Source organism: Euprymna scolopes, chromosome 12, assembly GCF_053919585.1.
Source record: "Euprymna scolopes isolate OS-2025 chromosome 12, ASM5391958v1, whole genome shotgun sequence".
Classification (NCBI taxonomy): Eukaryota; Metazoa; Mollusca; class Cephalopoda; order Sepiida; family Sepiolidae; genus Euprymna; species Euprymna scolopes.
Genome location: NC_136493.1, coordinates 149891472 through 149916991, shown reverse-complemented (window position 1 = coordinate 149916991; position 25520 = coordinate 149891472). Strand labels below are relative to the sequence as shown.

Genomic DNA, 25520 nt, shown 5'->3' with positions numbered 1-25520 from the left:
ATCCCAAAACACATACTTAAATCATTCGTTGACATCTATGCTGATGACACGACCATCTATGGTAACACATCAAAGGCCGAAAATTACAAAGTTCTCTCAGATTCTCTCTCCTCTGATCTTGAGTGCGTGGTACAATGGGGGAGGAGGTGGCTGGTTACCTTTAATGCATCTAAAACCAAGCTCCTATCTTTACATCATCAATGCTCTGATCCCCATCTGGCATCAATTGATATGGGTGGCTCTCGTCTAGGGAAAGCTCCATGTTTTGATAAGCTTCTGGGCTTGACCTTTACCCGTGACCTGAAATGGAATACATACATCAAGTCAGTTGCCAAGATCGCGGGAAAAATGGTGGGATCCTTCTACCGCTCCAGAAGATATCTCACCACTGATGCAATTCTCTATCTGTATAAAAACCCAGTACGTCCAAGGATGGAGTACTGCTGCCACATCTGGGCAGGAGCTGCTAAAAACAGCCTATCCTGCCTTGACAGAGTACAAAATAGACTTCCTGGCCTAGTGGGTGATGCCCTTTTCTCTTCCCTGCCACCTCTCTCCCACAGGAGAGACGTTGCGAGCCTGTCTTTGTTTGATCGTTACTACCATGGCAGGTGCTCGTCTGAACTCCAATCTTTGCCCCCCCCTCGCCAATCTTTCACGAAAAACACCCGTCTAGTTGAAACCACTGTCAAAAATTTTCCCCACTCCTTATCTGTGCCAAAATCAAAACATAGATTCCATGAACAAAACTTCTTTCTTAGAAGTGCACGCCTGTGGAACTCTGTTCCGGTTGCCTGTTTCCCACCTGACTACAACTTGGATGTTTTCAGGGCATACTGATGAACCGCCTCCTCAGGTAAGACACTTTATCAGATCTCCAAAACTAACGTACTGTACACGCAATAACCCTGATCTCCGAGTTGCTTCCGGGCCTTGATAAGTGGTGACTACCTTGTCAAAAAAAACGAAAACAGTAATATAATTATTTGAACAACAACAACAACAACAAAAACAACAACAACAACAGTAATATACTTATTTGAACAACAACAACAACACCAACAACAACAACAACAATAAAAAACAGTAATATAGTTATTTGGATTACAACAACAACAACAACAACAACAACAACAACAACAACAACAACAACAGTAATATAATTATTTGAATTACAACAACAACAACAACAACAACAACAGTAATATAGTTATTTGGATTACAACAACAACAACAACAACAACAGTAATATAATTGTTTTAATTACACTAACAACAACAACAACAGTAATATAGTTATTTGGATTACAACAACAACAACAACAACAACAACAAAAAGTAATATAGTTATTTGAATTACAACAACAACAACAACAACAACAACAACATAAAACAACAGAATTCTACAAAATGATTATTTTTAAAAAGCTATAAATGTTACTGATATGATGTTTAAACGGATTGTTATATATAACAGGTTTCCAATAATAAAAAATATATAACTCTTGAGATAATAAAAATTACAAAAGGAAAATCGACTAAAAAAAATCGCTTGGATTTGATTATTTAAAATGACAGAAGTGATAATTCAAATTTGCGCGTTTTTCCCCCCAAAAATGTACGGAAGCCTGTAGCGACAGCATCTTTAGATACATCTATCAACAGAACAGGTTAAAAATTTATCTTCTGCGTAGTTCGTTATTAAAACTCTATTTGTTTCATAAAAGGTAAGTCTCATATTGTTTGTTATCCTTTTTTTATTGTACATTTTATTTATTCATAAATTTCTGCATAAATGAACTTCCATAAAAATTGACCCAAACTATAGTAAACACACGAAATAATGACGTCACTACTTAATGTGTATAATGATGACGTTCTACACAACGGTTAGGAAGTATCTATTGAACAGTTTAAAACGTTTCCAATTCATTTTTTATGCTACAATTTGAAACGCTAAAAGAAACGCTAAACATTTAACATTACAAAAGCAACGGAAGTGACGTCAGACAAATTTTAAGGTTCGGATGACCAACAATATATAATGTAACTTTTTAAAGCAAATATAAAAATAGAAGATTTGGTAAATTTTTACTTGGTTTCCACTTTAACATTTCCCTTTAAAATGACGATTCTAAAAGTTTTCGGGTATGCTGAACACGACTATTGTACTTAAATTTTCCGCAAATAAAATAAAAAATGGTATGTGTCGCATTCTTGCAAAAAAATAAAAAATGGTATGTGATGCATTCTTGCTAAACATTTAGCATGAAAAGTGGAGCAATCCATGGAAAAGAGGGTTAGGATTGCTGTTTAACATTTAAAGTTGTATTTAAACAAAAATAAAAAAGCATTGGAAATGCAAAAGGATATAGGGATGGTATGCCAAAAAGTATACAAACAAGATAGCTATGAATGGCTAGGCACATGGAAATAGAATTGCATCCAAAGTATAGCCCTATAGCTTTTCTCCAATCTTCATTCCGTGCCATCATTACGGCTGTAAAAAGCTATAGGGCTATACTTTGCATGCAATTCTATTTCCATGTGCCTAGCCATTCATAGCTATCTTGTTTGTATACTTTTTGGCATACCATCCCTATATCCTTTTGCATTTCCAATGCTTTTTTATTCTTGTTAATTAGTATTTTTACTTACAGTCTTATTTTTAAACTTACATTCATGATAGTATTGTCTTTTTTAGGAGGCGGCTCATTGCCGCCTCCATTAGTAGCAGGTCGCTTCCTGCTGGGTTTTAGGTCTTTGGGTTTTGGGCCTTAGGAGTTGCCTCTTGGTCCTCCATCGGTCCTATATTACATAGAGAGTGCTACCGCCTCTCTGATAAAACAGTTAGAGTATTATAAAGTTCTAAAATGTTCATACCTTCACTATTAAATTTTTCTTGGTTCATTCTTTGGCGTTTTGGCAAAGATTTGGCAGTTTTTGATATTTATATTTATAATAGTTTGTGCATGAGGCAGCTTTTCCCCCCTTGGGATCCCTGTTATACCGTGCTTTTGAGTCAGCACGTGAGGCAGCCTTCTTTTTTTCTGGTTCTTTGTTATAAAGAGCACGTGAGGCAGCTTTTTTCCCTCGGAATCCCTGTTATACCGTGCTTTTGAGTCAGCACGTGAGGCAGCCTTCTTTTTTTTCTGATTCTTTGTTATAAAAAGCACGTGAGGCAGCCTTATTTTTTTCTGGTTTTTTGTTATAAAGAGCACGTGAGGCAGCCTTCTTTTTTTTTCTGGTTCTTTGTTATAAAGAGCACGTGAGGCAGTTTTTTCCCCTCGGGATCCCTGTTATACCGTGCTTTTGAGTCAGCACGTGAGGCAGCCTTCTTTGCCTCAGGATTTGCATGATACTTAATTTTTATTATTTCAGCATTTTTCTGATAGTATTCTTTTTGCTCAGATAATACCTTGACTTTGTTTTTTTCATAGTCTATATTTCTCTGAGCTTTTTTACTACGTGCTGACTTTGGCATTTTTTATTAGATGTAAACATATAACACTTATGTGTATCTTACTATAATATCACTTATCTTATAGCAAGACAACTCTCGTAGAATTGAGATACTGCCCCGTCACCAATAGTTAAAGTGTGGAACGGTATATACACCAATAGTGTAGTTGTTATCTTTATATGAAGTCCTAATCAGTGACAGTGTGAGGTTACTTGGTTAATTTATTGTAGTTTATTTTAGAAAACTTACTTGTTTTTATTAGTAGATTGTGTATAGTAGCCACAATATCTAGTTATTTTTGTGGCTAGGGCTTGGATTTTGATTCTTTTTGGTCAGCTTCCAGTGAGTTCTTAGAAGATGACTTTCTTGCAGTTTCTTTTGCGTTTAATTTAACTTATTTCCTTTGGCGTTTGGTGAGTTCTTAGAAGAACTGGTCTGATCTACTTTTCTTAGCGAGCGAAGAGATTCAGCTGCATTTAACAATGGTTGCTATAGTGTATTTTTGCACATGCGTGAGAATTTCAAGTTTCCTCCTTATTTTTCAATAGTTTGACAGTAGTCATGTGTCTTTCTGCCAAGAGCGACAGACGTCAGTGTTAGCCGTGATCGTCTAGAGGTTAGGACCCCACGTTGTGGCCGTGCTAACCTAGGTTCGAATCCTGGTCACAGCATTGACATTTTGTACATATTTTACAGTCCAAAATCTGAAGAATTATTTGTTTTTATAACATTGTTTTTTGACGTCGTACTTGCTGATAGGTTACTCTTATAACAATTTTGATCAACTGAGATAAAGATTTCGTGGTTTCATTAACGCTGGTGGGTTACTGTTTAAAGAAAAAACCTTAACGTTCACCTCAAATATTCAGCGTCCAAGAAATATAGGCCACTGGCAAACTGGAACGTCTGTGAGCATCCGGTTTATTATTTGGAGCTGTCCCTTTTGAGAGAAGTTCCGTGTTCGAAGTGGTCTGTCTACATTGGGTATATAGTGTTTAAAACTTGTTATTACACGTAATCTTATTTAATTATGGAGTTAGCTAAAAAGCGATGGGTCACTGCACTTCTCCGTGTAAAGAGCAGTCGATTGATGCTTGAACTGTTGTCGTACACCGAGATACATCGTCTCAAAAGAAAGAAGAAAGCAGAAGAAGAAAGAAGAAAGAAGAACAATTGGCCATTTTTGTACCCTTTTATTTTTTGCTCTCTTTTGACATTTTAACCGACGTTCTGACACTCGCTGGATTCGTAAGACGCTTCTCTGTAAGAATATGTGCTTTTTGAAACTTATAAGTTGATTTTAGTTGAGATTTGGATAGTTTTGTTTTGTAGGCGTATATAGGCGTGTACGGGCCATCCCTATATAGAGAGTGCTATCGCCTCTCTGATAAAACAACAACTTGAATATTTCTAACACTCATTACGGAAGACGATCATTGAATGATTTTTTTTTACTGTTTTATTTTTAATCTGTATATGACAAAAGAATCCATTGTTTGAGTTGACAAATAAAAACAGCAGAAAAGGGAAGAATAAAAAAAATTGGCTTTTAAATTTGAACTGTATTGTATTGTTCATTATAATTAATTAAATTAAAATCAAAATGGCTGCACCTTTAAAATTTAAACTGTATTTACATAAAAACATTGTTAGCTTTAATTAATTTTTTTACAAAGGCATCACCACTTATCAAGGCCAAGAGGCCACTCGAGGATAAGGGTTAAAGAGTGTAAATAGACAATTGGGCAATAAAGTAATCGTTAGTAATGGAAATTCGGTAAATTTGTTAACTTATATGACACGGCTCATCAAAAACTTGTTTACGTTAGACTTGAAGACAACCATATTGTAGTCAGCTGGAAAGCAAGAAAATGGAAGACAATTCCATAGGCGTGCAGTTCTTATAAAGAAGCTTTGTTCATGGAATCTACGTTTAGGTTTAGGTACAGATAAAGAGTGGGGGAAATTATTTATAGCGTTTTCTGCTAGACGGGTGTTTCTTGTGAAAGTTTGGCGAAGGGGGACCATAGATTGGAGTTCAGTCGAGCACTTGCCATGAAAATAACGATAAAGCAGAGACAATCTCGCAATATCTCTTCTGAGATTGCTTAAATTGACGTTAAAACTATTGCTGTTTTAAAATTTAGTTTGTATTTATGTGAAAGATATTGTTATTTTTAATTATTTAATTAAAATCAAAATGATTGCTATTTTAAAGTTAAAATTTTATTTACACAAAGTATATTATTATTTCTAATTAATTTAATTTAAATCAAACTAATTGCTGCTTTAAAATTAAATTTTATTCACATTAAAATCATTGTTTATATATTAAATTATTTTATTTAAAATCCAAATGATTGCTGTTTTAAAATTTAATTTTTATTTACATTAAAATTATTGTTTGATTTATATTTAAATCAAAAGGATTGAGACTTAAAATTGCAAATGTATTTAAATTAAAAGTTAGGTACTTCTGCACTTTAGAGCCCGTTTTTCCGTGATTCTCACTCGGGAAACCGCCGACTATATCGAACAAACGGAAGTTATTTAAAAAACTACAGTAATAATTTCATAAATGTTACTGTTTTATTTATTTTGTTTATGGCAACTGTGTTTTTTCCCTGTTTTCTTTGTTTCTTTTGGATGGGGGTTAATAAAAGTTTTTTTTCTTTGAATTAGTGAATAAATATATTTTTTGCTTTTTTTGTGTATGGAAAGTTATTTTGTGATTGTATTCTTTAAAATAATGAAAAAGTATTTACACATATTTTTGGTTTGGGGGCGTATAAATATTTTTCATTAAATATTTTTTTCAATGAAACAAGTGTACTTTATTTCTGGTTTTTAATTTTTTTTTTATAGCCAAAGAAATGTTTGGAGCAGCCAACGACGACATTTTGTTTTTATATGCATTTTTCTGTAAAAAGTTTTTAATGCCTTTTTAAAGTTTGGTTGTTAGTGTTTGTCATTTATTGTGGTTTAGGTTTAGGCTTATGCTTATGCTTACACTTTTTGGGGCAACTTGTAGTTTCCTGAGGATAGGCTATTTCTTTAAGGATAGTATTTTCTACCGTTTGTAGTAAATCAGCCGATGACGGCAAAGTACGCTGAGAAAGGTTGTTAGAGAATGTAGAAGGAGGAGGAGGATAGTGAGGAGGAGGAGGAGGAGGAGGAGGATAGTGAGGAGGAGGAAGTTCCTGAACCGGGTAACTTTCTGCTATATTGCCATATGCTTTATGGGTAATATCCAAGATCAGTGCTCGGAAAAATTAAGCTACCGGAAGTGGATACGGTTGATTTTAGAACGGAATGGAGTCACGAAGTTAAGACACGAAAAACGAAACCATATATTTATTTTAAAAAATTACGGTATTTTTTTACTTAACCTTGCGTAGTATAAACATCCCCAGCCTCCACATGTTAAGGACAGCTTTCAAGGTTAGAGGGTGTTTATTCTGAAGGCCGTTCTAAACATTGGGAGGTTGGGGGTATTTATACTACACTGGGTTAGGTTGTAAAAATACTTAAATTTTAACACTTCTTATGTTATCACAAAATAAAAATTAAATTAAAGAATGACTTTCAGACAAAAAAAAAATCAAGTAATAAAACAAATATTTTATTTATTTATTTGCGGACTGTAATCCTCATCTTTATAGTTGTTGTATCCCGACGTTTGATCTTCCTTCGGGGCTTGTGGCGCAGTGGATAAAGACAGTGAATCTCTACGGTTCCAGATGAGCATGGTCCGAAAATAACGGTTTCTATCCTACCGAAAGCCAGCCAGAGGATTAGTTGGCCCAAACGTGGTGAGACGACAACAACTATGGAAGGTGGTGATTGCTGAGGATACAGGTAAGAGATTCAGCATTCCTATCCCGTTGCAGTTAGGATAATTAAATAATATACCATTCAGTACAGACCCGACAATGGGAGATCAGATAACAAAATAAACAAAACAAACAAACAAACAAACAAAAAACAACAACAAATAAAAACTTAGATTTATAAGACTAAAAAATCCAACCTTGATTGCCCTTCGAGGCCCATGATGTAGTGGATAGAGACGTTGAATCTCTACGGTTCCAGGTGAACATTGTCCAAAGATAACGGTTCAATCCTACACAAAGCCGGACAGAGAATTAGCAAATAAAAACAACTATAAAGATGAAGATAACAGTCCACAAATAAATAAATAAATATGCAAATTACTCATCTCGAAAACATTTCAATAATTAAAAATAAATATTTTATTTAAAAAAAAATTTAGTTTTAAGACTTGTTTTACGACGAAACAAAAAATTATTTAATTATATAAATTATATATATATATTAAAATATCTCTATTATTATTTTTTTTTTCGTCATAAAACAAGTGTTAAAACTAAATTCATTTTTTTAAAATAAAATATTTGTTTTATTATTTATGACAGAGACAAAATGATTCTTTCCGAATTTGTCTCTACATAAATTCATTGAAATAACTGAAGTAGGTTGCGATTAATTCAACAATCTTTTTGATTTTGTTGATTCACTTACTTCCACATCATCTCCACATGATTTGTGGTGGCCTTAGTCGTAGGATTCACGAAATTAAGGCTATGGTTAATTTTAAGATGTTCGTACCCTTCAGATCCTACTTTGAACTATGCTTCCCAGCAATCGGATACTATCGTGGAACCCAGCAGTATGTATTTTTTAATTAACAGAAGGATTTCCGATTTACGTTTGGGACTGTGACAATAAATGCCTCCTAAGAGTGTGATCCGACTCGATATCGCACTCTCGCCGTAGGTTTTTGTGTAGCCATTTCGTACGCCAACAAATATATAAAGCGTATAATTATAGGTAGCCGGAGATGGGACCTCTGGAAAAATCTGCCACGGTGCAAGGAGGTCCAGCAGTGGCTATTACTGCTCAGTGCCCCTCCAGCCGAAACAATCGGTTACGCTTCTTAGTTTTAAGATGTATATTCGACAACATGTTTTACATCACCCCCTCTGTTGCTAGCAGCAGGTTTTTCTGAAAAAACATCTGGAGATTTTCAAATAAATTCCAGCCTGGAATGATACATTTTTCTTAATTTTCACAAGGCTTGTTACTTGAAGAAGTGCAATTATACTTTGTCCTTTCTTTTCTTTTCCTTTTAAACTTGTTCCTTTCCTTTCATTTTTTTCTTTCAATTTTTACCGTCTGCTCACTTGTTTGCGTCTCGTTTTGCTCATTTGGTATAATCCAGCAGTTTTAGTCATTCACCGGGTGTTGCCGAGCGAGACTCATGGAAAAACGGGCTCTAAAGTGCAGAAGTACCGAGAGTATTTTTTATTTTTAATTAATTAAATCTAAATCAAAAGGATTGCATTTTAAATATTTAAGTTGAATTAAAAATATAAATGGCTGTTGTTTTAAATTTTCAATTGTATATTTTTCTTTTTGATTGATTGATTGATTGATTGATTGATTGATTAAAATGGTTTCTATTTTAACACCCAAGTTGAATTAAAAATAAAAATGGTTGCGGGTTTAATATTGTAATTAAATTAAAGTTATTGTTCTTTTAAATTAATTAATTAAATTAAAATTGTAATTAAAAGAGAGTTATTGCTATTTTAAATTAATTAAATTAAAATCCAAACGGTTTCGTGCTTTAACAAGAACAGTGTATGATATCTGTACGAAATCTGACGGAAACAAAATATCGTACTCTAAAAATCATGTACATTAAACAAGTAATTTCATTAAAAAAACAAAATTTTATGGCTAAATTATGTGTGACGATCTCGCAACGCCATCTTGAAAAGAGTTTTTAGAAATAAGGGAGACAACTTCGAATTAAGATTTTAGAAAGCCATTATTAATATAGGGAGAAACGCATCGGAAAAATTCACTTAAAAATGATTTTCTTCATAAAAATAGAACTACTTATAAAAATAAAATTACTTGATCAATTTACACGATTTGTTGATGTACGCATACAATATTTTCTTTCCGTCACGATTACATATATTTATTTTTGTTTTTCATATCGGGGGACAATTCTGGGCAAGAAGTAATGGCTGTTTTCACATTTAAGTTATGTTTAATGCCATTGTGTTAAATTTTAAATGTATTTGATTTTATTTCTATTTAAAATGAACGATTTTTTTAATTAATAGATAAATCCAATTGAATTCTAAATGTTCGCTATTTTGACATTTAATTATATTTAAAATCATAATGGTTATTAATTTAAAATTTAAATTGTTTTTAAAATGAAGTTTATGTTTCTTTTCAATAAATATATTTAATTGAAATCAACACAGTTGTGTATATTTTTTAAATTTAAATAGTATTTAAAATGAAAGGTATTAATTTTAATTAATCAATTCAATCCAAATGGTAGCTGTCTTAACATTTAATTATGTTTAAAATAAAAATGAAATTCAAATTGAAATAAAGTTATAAGTTTTCAAATATAAATGATCCGAATTGGCAATTTTCCTGGAGTAATTTTCCATTATTATATAATGGGTCCTGCAAAAAAGTTTTTTATATGGGCCCGGTGGATCTTTTTATTAATGAACATATAAATTGATATATTTCATATTTTTATACTCATAGAACATGACCTTAAAATTCCAGTCTAAAATAACTTTCAAATTGTTAATAAAATTTAAAATTAAAAAATCAGAAAAATTAATTCACATCACAATGTAATGATCCGAATTAGGCATTTACCATATAGAGAGCATTGCCAGGGCCGCTGCGAGGAAGGTGGGCTCTCTCTACTGTGCTAGAAAACTTCTAACACCCGAAAGTATCCTGTATCTCTACAAGACCACTATTCGCCCATGTATGGAGTATTGCTGTCATATTTGGGCTGGTGCATCGGCTACTAGTCTCTTGCTCCTTGACAGGGTTCAAAAGAGAGTCGCAAATCTGATAGGCCCTAAACTGGCATCTAAGCTTCAGCCTCTGTCCCATCGTCGAAACGTTGCGTCCCTCTGCCTGTTCTACAAGTATTATAATGGTGAATGCTCTGATGAACTGCAAGCACTTGTGCCCCCACGACGTAAACACGCTCGACAGACCCGACAAGCTGCGGAATCCCACCCCCACACTGTAAAGATCTTTTTACTCCAGTAGTTTCTTCCCCAGAACTGCTAGACTTTGGAATTCCATTCCAGGTCACTGCTTCCCCAACTGTACTGACATGCATAAGTTCAAGTGCAACGTGAACCAACATCTCGCTGCCCAAATCCCTACATAGTACCCCAGTAGATGTTTCCCCTGATAGTAGCCCCCTACACCAAAGTGGCAATGTGCCTTGTTTGGGGTGAAAATGTAATAAAAAAAAATAAAAAATATATATATATATAACAATGGAAAATTACTCCGGGAAAATGCCTAATTTGGATCATTACATTGTGATGTGGATGAATTTTTTTGATTTTTTAATTTTAAACTTTATTAACACTTTTTAATAAAATAAAAAAAATAAAAAATAAAAATCCATTATTCATTGAACTTTTGAATAGTCAAGTCGCTGCCTGATGATATCTGTTGTTTGATTGAAACAAGTGGCTATTTGTAGCAGCGGGATGTGAGCATGTTTATATAACAATAAACAAGTATTATCAGCTCTTTTTATTGAGCACTATCTAACAACCTTGTTGAATTCATTAGTCCATTACTTTTGAATATAAAAAAAACCCGAGTATCATCGCTCCATTATTGTTGAGCACTATTATACGCTGGATTTGTTTTTACCTAAACATGGAGAAAATTAACTTCCAAACATCCCTGAAAAATATTCCTACCACCACTAATCGGAATTACCAGATGACCCTCCTTCTAAAAACTGAGGAGCTACTTAGGAGAATGAAGTGGAAAGCTTTTTTCTTCCTGAGAAATTCAAATGACAACAAGAATAAGGATTACCATGGTTTAAAAAATCGAGATTCGGCACCACATATCGATCAATTGGATGCTTTTGAAGCAGACATTATGGATCTTATTAGAAGCCTGTCTTTCCATAGGAAAAAAGAATCATTTTCAAAAACAGTTGGATTTTACCATTAAGAAAATCAACACCTCGGATTACCTTTACGTTAAAGCAGATAAGACACAAAATTTCTACAAACTAACTACACATGAATATAACAAGCTTATTAAAGAAAATATTACAAAAAATTACAAAAAATCAAATATAGATATTTGCAAAAAAATTGACAAGGATAGTAAAGAAATAACTGATAGACTTAAAATTAGTAATAGAGTGGGAATTTTACAAAAAAAAAAACAGTCATATATTTTGCTTAAAGACCATAAGATAAATTTTGAAAATAAACCTACAACTAGGTTAATTAATCCTACGAAACCCGAAATTGGTAAATTAAGTAAAAATATACTAGAAATAGTTAACTATCAAATTAAATCAACATATAAACTAAATCTATGGATTAATACAGCGGATACCATTAAATGGTTTTCCAATATACATAATAAAAAGAATTGTACTTTCTTACAATTCGATATTGTGAATTACTATCCCTCCATATCTAAGGAACTATTCGAAGAGGTGATGGAGTTTGCTAAACTCCTGTCTGATATAAAAGACACTGAAATTGAAATTATACGGACATGTAGAAATACTACATTGATTAGTGGAAATGATCAGTGGTTGAAAAAAGATCAAAATGACCTGTTTGACATTTCCATGGGATCTGTGGATTCGGCTGAAATGACAGACTTAGTAGGTCTATTCATACTATACAACTTAACCAAAGACATCAATGTCATGGATATAGGCTTGTATCGTGATGATGGACTGATGATCATCAAGGAATCCAACGGCCCTAAATGTGAAAGAACCAAAAAGATTATCTTAAATGAATTCCGTAGAATTAAATTAAAAGTGGATATTATATCAGATGTTAAAACTGTAAATTTTTTGGATGTGAACTTTGATTTAAGGAAAGGCATCTACTAACCATATAGGAAGGAAAACTCAAACCCAATTTATGTACACCCCCTATCAAATCACCCAAAATCTATCATTAGGCATATCCACAAATCCATTAGTAAAAGAATCAGTGACAACTCTTCAAATCTTGAAACATTTAATAAACATAAATATTTCTATAACAGGGCCCTTAAGGATAGTGGATACAAAAACACCCAAATTGAGTTCATAGAACCAACACACCCAAACACAAATACAAATAGAAACCGTAAGAGAAAAATCCTGTGGTACAATCCCCCTTTTAATCTGAAACTTAAAACAAATCTAGGAATGAAATTCTTAAACTTAATTAAAAAGCACTTCCCTATTAATAACATACTACATAAAATTTTCAATAAAAATACAATAAAACTTAGTTATAGCTGTAATGAAAACCTTGAAAAAATAATTAAAAAACATAATAACAAAATATTAAACAAAAATAGCACACCCATTGCTACCGAAAGTTGTAACTGTAGAATTAAATCAAAATGCCCTCTTAAAGGAAATTGTCAAATTACTTCTGTAGTGTACCAAGCAACTATTTCTACTAAGGAAAATCCGAATGAAAAAAAAATATTACATAGGAATGATAAATAACAATTTTAAAGAAAGATTTACCGGTCACAAGTGCTCTTTTGAAAATAATGAGTACAAACATAGAACTTCCTTGTCTAAATATTACAATGAACTAGTAGAGCAAGGTTACTCCCCAATAGTAAATTGGAAAATTTTAAAGAAAGCTAAAACCTGTTCATCTTTAAACTCGCCTTGCTACCTATGTCTTTATGAGAAATTATTTATACTTACTTTTAGAGAAAGAGATAAATTATTAAATAAGAAGCACGAAAATTCAATTAATTGCAAACATTATAAAAACCATCTTTTAAGTAATTTAGTTTAGATATAAATTTAAATAAATTTAAAATTGTCACTGATTTCTATAATTTATTAAAATACTATTAATATACTTTCTCCTCGCCTGATTTCATTCTTTACTTCCCCTATCTTATATACCTGTGTGTCTATGTGTATATGTATGTGTCTATGTATTTACTTTATGACCGTGTGTACTTAGATTTATATATTTCTATATTATTTGGTATACCCTCCCATGTTTATTCAATCCATTTGTATGTTTCTATGTGTGTATGCATCTATCTGTACTCTTGCCAAATTATTTGTATTCTTATGTATTTCTATATATATAGTTTATGTAAATTATACATATTTATGTGTGCGTATATATATGTGTGTGTGCGTTGTTGTATATTAGTATATGATTGTGTGCATATATTTGTGTATTTTTTTGTATGTATGTGTATACATAAAATTATATATATATATATATATATATATATATATATATATATATATATATATGCTTATTTGTATGTCTGTTGGTTCTCTGTGGGTATATACATATGTATTTTATTATTTTTAATTTGGGTACTATCTACCTGTGTGTCGCTACTTTTGAGTATTTCGTTGATTTAATCACTTCTTTTGCCTGAATATATTTATATATTTATAGGTAAATGTACTTGTATCTGTGTTATTAGTAATCTGGTCTTGAATGTATTAATTTGTGATTTAATATGACTTTATATCTATACTTAAATAGCTTAAACTTTCAACTTAATAGTATAGTTACACCTTCACTTATGTGCATGTATATATATATATATATATATATATATATATATATATATATATATGTGTGTGTGTGTGTGTATATATATATATGTGTGTGTGTGTGTGTATACATATATGTATTGTATTCTTTTTATATACATAAATATTAGTAGATTTTTATTTATAATTATTGGCCCTATTTAATTTATTTAATCCCCTCATGGCTAAATATGTTATATTAAAAAGATAATAAATATTAATTTTATTCTGTTTTTATTATTATTATTATTATTATTATTATTATTATTATTATTATTATTATTATTATTATTATTATTATTATTATTATCATTACTATTATGTTTATTATTACTATTATTATTATTATTATTATTATTAATAATAATTTTAATATTGTTTTATCATTATTTTTTTCTTTTATTTATATATTTATCTAATAAAAACGCGAAAATTTAAACTTATATCATTTAGCATAAAGGGCCTAATTAATTGTAGACGTATGTTTGAATTGCGTTGATATTACTCGTGGACGTATGTGAGATGATAAATATGTTGGCTGGATACATTCGCTGTCTTTTTTGACATGTTCATTTCTGACGCTTGGATTGTATCTTCTGTTTGTATTTGTAATAATATGTTTCATTACTGAATTGTATAATTGTTCATAAATTGGTTGGCACGCAGATCTTTTTCTTTTTCTTTTTCTATATACTGTCCAATTCTTACTTTCTCTCTTTCTCTATTTAATTAGATCTCATTATTCTTTCCTTTCCCTTCTAGTCCTTATTCTCTTTATAATAACCATTTATATCTTTTTTCTTTTCTTCTCCATATTATATATATATATATATATATATATATATATATATATATATATATATATATATTTTCTCTCTATTTTCTTTCTCTATTTCTTTCTCTATTCCTTTTTTTTCTCTTCTCAATCACTCTCTCTCCATTGTAATCTTTTAACTTTATTTAAATTGCCCCTCCCTCTTTACATTTTATAATTAAAGTTCTGTGTTTTAAGTTTTTTAACTCCAACTTTTAAAGAGTTCCTACCTAAAATAAAAATCCATTATTCATTGAACTTTTGAACAGTCAAGTCGCTGCCTGATGATATCTGTTGTTTGATTGAAACAAGTGGCTATTTGTAGCAGCGGGATGTGAGCATGTTTATATAACAATAAACAAGTATTATCAGCTCTTTTTATTGAGCACTATCTAACAACCTCGTTGAATTCATTAGTCCATTACTTTTGAATATAAAAAACCCGAGTATATATATATATATATATATATATATATATATATATATATATATATATATATATATATATATATATATAAGTGGCCGTGTTTGTGTGTGTGAAACGTCTCTACAAAACTTCTCTCTGATTATTTAGTCTACAAGCTTGAAACTTTATATATAAGGTATTTAGACATCGGAACACTTTCAATTCGGTTTTTAACCTGTAAAAGCTGAAAAGGGGTCAAATAAAAAAAACAGTTGACCTGGGAAGGAATAAATAGATTAACTTCTGAGCATGCGTACATATACATTTTTAGCTGGAAATCGTATTTAATCAATCTGTCGATAGCTCAGATGGTAACGATGAAAGCTGAAAAGCTAAATAAGGATTAAGGCTAGAACACTGAATATTTTGGTTTCGATTCCAGCTGATGGCACAAAAGTCATTTTTTTTTACTTTTAAAATCATTAATATATATATATATATATATATATATATATATATATATATATATATATATAACTACTTCATTTACTCACACAAATTTAATATACGAAAGTATAGATTTATGCGTAAACTTTAAGTATTTACTTCAAAAGTGCTCAATACGTAGGTAGAGCTAGTTAGCAATTTATAAAATATATATAGTGATTAAGCTACACTGAATATTCTGCGTTTCATCCGCTGTAGGATTCGTCAGGCTTATGCGCGAATTTTGTGGTTGCTTTTTGTTTTTATATATGTTGAGGATTTCTAGTTAGCCAATCAGCTTTCTAGTATCCACCGCGCCCCCTCCTATCAGCCAATGGGCATGCATTTTATCGAACAAAGGATCTGTTTTAGAACTAGGTTAGTGGTTTAAGGTAGATCTTTTCCCTCTTTTTTTATATATATATGAATATACCTATGTGTACACACACACACATGCACATATATATATATATATATATATATATGATCGTTTATGTATATTCATGTTTATTTAATTTATTTATTTGTTTGTTTTCTTTTGTTATTGTTAGTTTTAAAGCTATTTTGTATCGCTATCCTAGAGTAAGTTTTATTTTGTGAACACAGTTGTTTGCTATTTCTCGTCTACAGTTTAATAGATTTTGAGGTTCTTTAAAGTACAGGATAGCAAATTTTTCATGGAGGCATAATTTACATGGGTCGTCTAAATGTCTGCACGTGGTTGCTTGTCTCATTATTTTCCATTCGACTACCGGCGAATGTCCGCTTTCTTTGAGTTCCCAGTATTTATTCGCTAGTGTTGTTTTTATACGGTGTTTTTTTATTTTTGAAGGTACTTTTGTGGTCATAGTATTGGGTTTTAAAATCTAAGGAAGTCATGCCTATGTAATATTTCTTGTTATTCGGGTTTTCTTTCGCAAATATTGTTGCTTGATAAACTACACTTTTTGTTAGACATTTATTTTGAACTGGGCAAATTGTGCGGTGTCTACAATTGCATTTATCTTGTTCGTTATTAGTATTATTATTATTGTTATCATTATTATTATTATTATTATTATTATTGTTATCATTATTATTATTATTATTATTATTATTATTATTGTTATCATTATTATTATTATTATTATTATTATTTCTGCTAGTGTTGGTTTTATTTCTGTCATGGTGTCTACTTTTTTATTGTTTATTTTGTTGTTGTTTACATTGTTTTCATTTAGTATTTTGTTATTATGTGCTTTAATTATCATCTCTAAATTTTCGCAACAACTGTAAGATAACTTCAAGGTATTTTTATTGAAGATTTTGTGTAAGGGGTGGGTTGCGGGAAAGTGTTTTTCAATAAGATCTAGAAATTTCTTGCCAAGTTTTGTTTTTAATATTTGATTGTATGGGGCCGTATACCAAATTATAGTTCTTTTTCTTCTATTTTTAATTTTATTATAGCTGTTGGTGTTTTGTTGCTTATATTTGATATCGATATTTTTGTATCCACTATTTTTAGGGCTGTTTCGTAGATATTGATTGACCTGTTAAATGCATTTTCATCGCTTGAGTTGTTACTAAGTCTACTTACGATCGAGTTAGGAATGTGTTTTATAATTGATGGTGGGTGGTTGGACTTAGGGTTTACGTAAATTGGAGTAGCGTTATCTTTTAAGTATGGTTCATATGTGTTTTTATCTAAGTTTAACGTGACGTCCAGGAAGTTTGTTATTTTTATGTTAGCTGATACGTCCGCTTTTAGGCCTAATTTTTTCATTTCTTTGTGTATGATTTTCTTAAAGTTATCTCCCTTGACTTTGTTGGAGTTTTTTATTATAGCTAGTCCGTCATCTCTATATAGGCCGATATCCGTAGTATCGAATATGCTTGTGAGGGTATATAGAATGAATAATCCCACAAGATCTGATGCCTCTGCAGAGTCTCTGGCACCCATCGCCAAATCGAATGAATTTTTCATTTTAGTTTTTATCCATTGGTTATTGTTATTTATTAGAACTGATTTGCTACATTTTTTAATGATGTTGATTTCTTCTGAGGATATATCAGTGTATGCCTCGGCAAATTCTAGGGTAATGTTAAAAATTCTTCGGATATCGAGGGATAAAAGTCTATGATGTCAAACTGTATGAACGTACATTTATCTTTGTTTTCTATATTTTTAAATCAGATGATTGCTTCGGTAGTATTTGCCCACTGGTGTAATTCTAGGTCCTGTTTGATTTGTTTGTTTACACTAGAAAGTATAGTTTTGCTAATTCTACCTATTTCTGGCTTAGTTTGGTTTATCAGGCGGGTGCTGGGATTATTATTAAAGTCCCATTTGTGGTCTTTAAGCAGAATGTATGACTCTCTAGGTTTCAATTTGCCAACTTTATCGTTAATTTTTAGTTTATCGGTAATTTGTTTACTTTTCTGTATTTATTATATCTATGTAGTCGCATTCGTTTGTGTCTAGTTTTTTTGTAGTTTTTTGTAATGTTTTCTGTGATTAGTTTATTATATTCTTGCTTATCTATTTCGTAAAAGTTTCTGGTTTTATCTGCTTTTTTAGAGTTGTTTATGTTTCTAACGATTTTGTGTAGTTTCCGTTGGAAATTGTTAGGTTGATTGTGGAATTCTAGGTTTTTAATTACGTTTAAAAGGTCATTTTCAAAGTTTATCAAAAGGTCTACTGTTTTCGCATTTTTAAGGGTTTTAAAACCATAGGATTCTTTTTTGTTTACGTTTTCATTTTTAAGGAAGAAATTTTCTCGCCATCGCATTCGGCGTATTAGTTCATCTGTTTTTTGGATTAATTTAATAATATAGCTATGCTTGCTGGGTGTGGGGATGTTTTTTAGCGATGTTTCGAAATTAACTCTTTCCATATCTATTTTTAATGTGGTGAAATAAATTCTTTTGAGAGTGCTCGACTGTTTTAGGAGCTAAGTATAACTATAAGTATATATATATATATATATATATATATATATATATATATATATATTGGTACAATATAATAATCATAGATAATTTGCTTTATAATAATAAATAAAAAATATGCAGGGATGAAAAAAGAAATTTGATATGTAGGATATTTGGACCTGTAGCACACTTTTGATTTATGTTTTAGCCGGCAAAAATTGTTACTCAGGGATCAAAATTGAAAACGAAATAATCCAACATGTCAGGGTAAATTGAATAAAACATTATTCATGCAGTTATTTTTGCACATGCGCAAAATATAAACATTACCAGCTCAAAGAGACTTAATTTTGAACCTTTAGTAGGCCATATATCTAGGTGAAAACATCAAGATTGATTTACAATCTCCCACACTTAAACCCGGACAACTTCTAAATTTCTATAAATGACTCATTATTTAACGACTTTGCAAACCACCCTGACAAAGCATGCATTTTAATATCCATCTTTGTGCATATAAAAACAAAACTCTGAATTATATCAATATATTTTTTGTATTTTGATATTTTTTTCTGAATCTGATATTAATATGAGAATTTTTTAAATTTATCTATATTTCAGATCTGGGTGGATAAATACACAAAAACAAAAAACAAAATGGCTGCTCCAGAGTTAAAATCCATGATATTTGGCGCATTTTTGGTTTTGTCGTTATTTTCATTTTTTGTTTGTCGAGCATGTCCAAAGCAATGCACCTGCATGTACGAAAAGTTCAATGTTGCCGCTTCGTGCAAAATAAATAGTTTAACCTCAAACGATTCTTTCCATCTTTTACCAATAAGTACAAGGGTTGTAACATTAGTTTGTCCAAAAGACGATCGACTTACATTGGAACGACGAATGTTTCAGAAATTCTATCGTCTACGAGAATTAAGATTTGTGAACTGTACTTTTGACAAGATAGACAAACACGCATTTGAAGGCATGCACTTCATGGAGAAACTTTTCATATATAAATCAGTTAATCTAACACTTCCGCAAAATTTTTTTCATCACATTCGACAACTAAAACATTTGACAATTTCACAAAGTGATTTGAAAATCTTTCCTTTAGATGATTTCTGTCTCGTAAAAAACATTAATACCATAAATTTAACGCGAAATTCTATCATGGAAATTGTGGAAAATTCAACATCTTGCCCGGAAACTTCTTTTAATCAACTGAAACAGCTTTTACTAAATGATAATAAAATTCGAATTTTGAGAAAAGGATTTGCCAAAAAAATTAAAAATATCGCGAATCTAACATTCCACAACAATCAAATTGAAGAAATCCATTATGGTTCACTTGTAGATCTTCCTCGACTTCAATTCTTGGATATTTCACAGAATTACATTAAAGTACTCCCGGATGATTTATGTAATAGCTGTCCGGAATTGTTGGAACTACGCATTTCCAAAAACCCAATTACTGAACTCCCGATGACTTTCAACAAACTTCAGAATCTAAGAAAATTCCAAGCTCAAAACACATTATTAAGTGACATTTCCATTATTGTGAATATGTCCATAGAAGAACTGAACGTGCAAAACTGTACTTTAAACACCATTCCTATTCCTTTCTGTAGAAAAAGTTCAATTCTCCGAATTTGTGTTCTTAAAGAGAACAAACTCCAAGATATTCCAGCAAACACTTTCCAACAATGTCGTTATTTAAAAGATCTCGATTTATCAGGAAATTTCATCAAATCTTTGAATGCAAATTCATTTAACGGACTTGATAAATTGATGAAATTAGATTTATCAATAAACAATTTATCACATATTGACAATATGACTTTTCAACAATTACATTTGAAATATTTAAATTTGAATGACAATGTATTGGTAGAAAATCCTATAATTCCAAACGACATACAAAACCTTAACTTTGGTAAAAACCAGTTACGGAAGATACAGTTTGACCAAAGTCCACGAAATAACTTGCAAATTTTAAATTTTGAAATGAACCATATTCAGGAAATCGATAACTATACATTTTTGCATTGCCTTTTTCTTAAGGAATTGAACCTGCAGCAGAATGAATTAAGATACTTAAGAGAATTTTACTTTACTGACTTAATTCGTTTATCATTATTGAATATTGCGTACAATAAAATCGAAGTTGTCAGTTCTGCTCTGACATCTTTATTTAATCTGGAAAAACTGAACGCGCAGCACAATCAATTATCGACTCTAAAAAGATATATGTTCCCCTCATTAATCAAAGAAATAAATTTGTCGAATAACCAAATCAAAACCATAGAAAAAGGAGCATTTGAAGGCTTGTTGTATCTGAAAAAGGTCGATTTGAGATGGAATGAATTTATCACTTTAGATTTTTCAAGTTTGCGAATAAAACCGATTACAGTAATCAATTACTCAGTGTTTGGTAATCAATTTGAATGTGATCGTCGTCAGACATCGTCAAAATATAATTCAATCAATAAATATTCAATATTTCCGGATCAAGCAGCGACTAAGTGCCGTCAAGCTTACATACATTACTTTGAAACGACTTCTTTAAATTCTACCGACAAACAACATAATTATAAGAGAAATTCTTTCTTCATTTTACCTTCATCTTGTTACTTAAACTGTCAACAGAAATGCACCGGAAGTTGTATTTGCATAATTAGATACGATCTCACAGAGTTTCTTGTTGATTGTCAGAATATGAAACGGACTAATGGAATTGGCATACCTCACAATGCGATTTTGGTTGACCTCAGTGCAAGTGAACTTGGAAACTTGACTAAGAAATCTTTTAGGGGTGAAATTATAGCTGAAATTCTGTATTTGAATCATTCGAAAATTACAGGAATTGGGGCGAGAACATTCATCAGTTTCAGCAGACTTAAAGTGTTGCATCTGGAAAATAATGACATCACGATTTTAGATTCGAATGTTTTTTTGGGTTTAAAGAAACTGAACAAGTTGATTCTCAATCACAACAAAATCGAAAGAATATTGCCAGGAACGTTTAATGTGACACCGAGTTTAGAAATACTAGACTTGAGTCATAATAATCTTAGAAAAATCGAAAGTCAAACATTTAATATTGATCATTTGAAATCGATCTTTCTTTTCGATAATCCTTGGTCATGCAAATGTGAAGATTTAAATGTGTTGAGTACATTTTTAATTCATCGAATTCGACAAATCAATTCTCAAAATATTCTCTGCGATCAAAGTGATTCTCCAGTAATAAAATATAATTTAAAATATTGTCAAAATAAAACGGTAAATCGAGTTGATATAAAAGTTATATTTATCTGTCTTGCAATACTTGTATTTCTGTTTGGAACAGCAACCATTGTCTATGGGTATCGTATAGAAATCCAAATCTTGCTGTTCGTTCGTTTTGGTTGGCGAATTCTAACAAAGAAAAACCAGTTGGATGAAGAGGACAAAGAATATGACGCGTTTGTTTCGTATCACAATTCACAGGATGCATTTGTGGTCAACGAAATGCTTCCTTGTTTGGAAGAAAACACAACTCCAGCTTATAAATTGTGCGTTCATTTTAGAGATTTTCTGGTTGGAGCTGCCATTGTAGATAACATCATTGAAAGTATTGAAAAGAGTAAAAGAACGATTCTTTTGTTAACGAATGAGTTCCTCACCAGTGAATGGTGTAGATACGAGTTTCAAGCGGCCCACCTGGAATCATTATCAAATAAAATGAACAACCTCATTGTGGTTTTGCTCGAAGATGTCGACCTGGATTTGCTTGATGGTGGATTAAAGCTTTACATGAAAACGAAAACCTACTTGAGATATGATGACCCCAGGTTTTGGGACAAACTTAGATTTGCTTTGCCAGAGAAATAGAAGAAGAATGTAAACTTTGAATGCAAACTTTTGAAGTAATTTGTATACGTTTAATAAGGAGTCATTTCAGCATTCGTAAACACTGACATTCTGTTCCATTTGATGAGAGCAGCCATGCAAGGTGGCTTGGCCATATGAGACCAATCAGACTCAGAGGCGTATTAATTTAAACCGGACATTTAAAGGATTTCTTCCAGGAGATTGAAGCTTAGTCGATCACCTTCAATTTTTCAACGGTTCAATCTCAAATGATGCGACAGTAACCAATCTTTAGATCTATGTGGCGTTTATATCAGCAGAAGCTTGAATCACGACTCATATTTTCTGAGTAAAATAAAACAACCATTTCTCAACATCAGAATATATATATCCGCCTTCTACTAAAGATCTAGAAATTATTAAAGCAAGGAACTTCATCACAAATTATCTCAAAATATTAATTGGAAGATTGTTGATAAAGACTTGGATAAAGTTAAAGATATGACACCAATTGGTGTCATGAATGCATGCAGCGAGGTGCAGTGAGAGGTGGCGTTTGACCGGACGGGAAGGTGTGAAATAGTGCAGAGAGACGCAAAACCTTAGCTAGGAAAATAGGACCAGCCGCCGATGTGTCCTTGTAAGCTTGTTAGACATAAAGCAGATGTTGTGTTACCTCAAAAAGGGAGACAGATTTGGAATCATTTACATGTCAAAAGAGATGCTCTTGTTTTTCAAATAGAGGAAGAGATGGCAAAAGAGGGGGGTGATGTCTGGTTGGGGCTCGGGTGTCATTTAAAAAGTAAAGAACAAAACAGGTAGGGGGTGAGATGTGACCCGATGGGGACCAGGCGATGCCGAGTGACCTTGCTAGTCGACACGAATTCAGAGGAATTCGCACGGCTGAATTCTAATGATGATGATGATGATGATGATGGTTTGATGTTGTTTAAATAGAAATGTCTATGGAATTTTGTCAGAAAGAAAAAAAGACAAATGATAATTATTTTATCTCATTTGCTGTTATATATCTGTTAACAACGGAAAGGTTGTTTTTAAAATCTCTGTTGAGCGAGATGAAGAATGGGGGTCAAGAGTAGGGGTCACCGCCAGGCATTATTCGACCTGGGGCGACTAATCACGCCTAATTGGTAATAAGTAAAAACCTCAGTGCAGGTGGGGGTTGAAGTCTGGTAGAGATAAGCTCTAAGAGAAAGAAAGAAAGGTGTTTGTAACCACTCTGTGAAGGAGAGGTGGGGAAAAGGGGTTAGATTTAGAAAAAGAATTTCTAAGCAGAGGAGTCGTAGCCAGCAAGCTGAACGGCTGGGCTTGTCAGGAACTCCCGATTTGGGGAGCCCTTCAGGGCCTGAAGTTATGATGGGAACTAGTCTGTGTTAATGGGAACTCTGTGACTTTACTGGTCTGGTCTTACATCGTTCACTGCTATAGTCAGTCACCTCAAATTAGACAGTAGTTGTTATGAAGTAATGAAAACAATAAATAGTTTGTTACTGTTATAACCCGGAGTTCTGTTTGTTGTGGTGAGGACTCTTGATTTTTTCAGCAAACCGCAAGGACCAGCGGAGTGATTTATGTACCCGGAGACTCCCTACACATGGAAGAAAGATGATTCGATCGAGAGGAAAAGCGCTCCTCCATGAAAATACAGTGGGTAAGGACGATCAACAGGCCAACTTGTAACGAGACAAAGTACGATCAAAGGACACCTGCCACACCAGTAACGCTATGAATGGTGCCGGATCGTACATCGTTATAAAGATAGATCCTTGACACCAGTATTATGTGCTTCAGATTTCTGCCCATCAACAACTACTTTTATGAACTTATAAGAATAAAAACATATTCGATGGTCGCAAAGACATTGCCAGTTATTACACAGTGGGCAAATTTCTGAAACAACCCTTTGTGTCAAACCCTATCAAATGTCTTTTGTAGTTAAACATTTATTATTGAATTTCAATTTACTTTAAATGTAAAAAGTAAATCTTTATTGTTCATGTATGTTCGTTTAACAATACAAAATAAATAACACGGAAAGAAACTAATAAAACCAAATAAATAATAATTAAACAAATGTAATCAATGAATTTTCTTCGTAATATAATACACAAAAATCCCCATGAACACAAAAAGTCGTTAAATAAAGAAAAATGCCGTCCATGAACAAGAAATAACAAATTAATTTAAGTGAGTGACACAGTTGGGTGTAGGTTGCTGAAAGTAAAAACTATGCCATGATGGAGAAAGTAAAAAAAAGGTCTAAAGTATGGAGTTTATGGACTGTTGCTGATCTTTTGGATTAGATCCCAAAGATATTGGATCAAAATTTCAAGTAACGACTTTAACGAGAATTTATTTCCACATCTGAAAAAATATATTGTAAAGTTGTGGACGTGAGTATTTATTGTAAACACTTTTCTTCTTCTATCACATATGAACGATTGTGCATATGAACCTTTCTTTATTTGTAATAAATGTTTGATTCATTTGTATTCAAGGTAATTTGTTCTTTTCATTTACAGGGTGAAACGATTAATATGTCGCCCTAAAGAAAACATCACTATGGGTTTGTTTTTTATTTTAATACTTTTATTGAATAAATCAATTCAGGTCACTTGATTATGCAGGAAAGCTAATATCTATTGAATGTGTCCGCCTTCAACCTCAATCACTCCCTTGATAGTATCCGGAACTGAGAGCATGCCTTTTCAACAAGTTCTGGCGGGAGCTTGGCGAATGTCACCAATCAGGCTCACTTTGGTGTTGTGGGAAGTCATGTTGGTGATGTTCTCTACGTATGACCCAACAAAGTAGCCCAGTGAGTTCAGGTCGGGGGAGGAAGGGGAAGTCAGACGGGTATAAAGTCGTAGCACTCCTTCTGAAGCCAAGCCTGATTCTCTTTGGACTTA

At 32.0% G+C, this 25520-nt stretch overlaps 1 protein-coding gene across 1 annotated transcript in view; it reads left to right on the top strand.

The window, feature by feature from the left end:
- LOC145291120 (uncharacterized) overlaps nt 1–25103 on the top strand; it is an 81512-nt gene extending 56409 nt beyond the window's left edge. Inside the window, exon 4 of the mRNA XM_080136635.1 lies at nt 19360–25103. Within this exon, the coding sequence (XP_079992761.1) occupies nt 19360–22611 (3252 nt within the window). The 3' untranslated portion in view covers nt 22612–25103. The remainder of the gene's footprint in view (nt 1–19359) is intronic.
- The last annotated feature ends 417 nt before the right edge of the window (nt 25104–25520 follow it).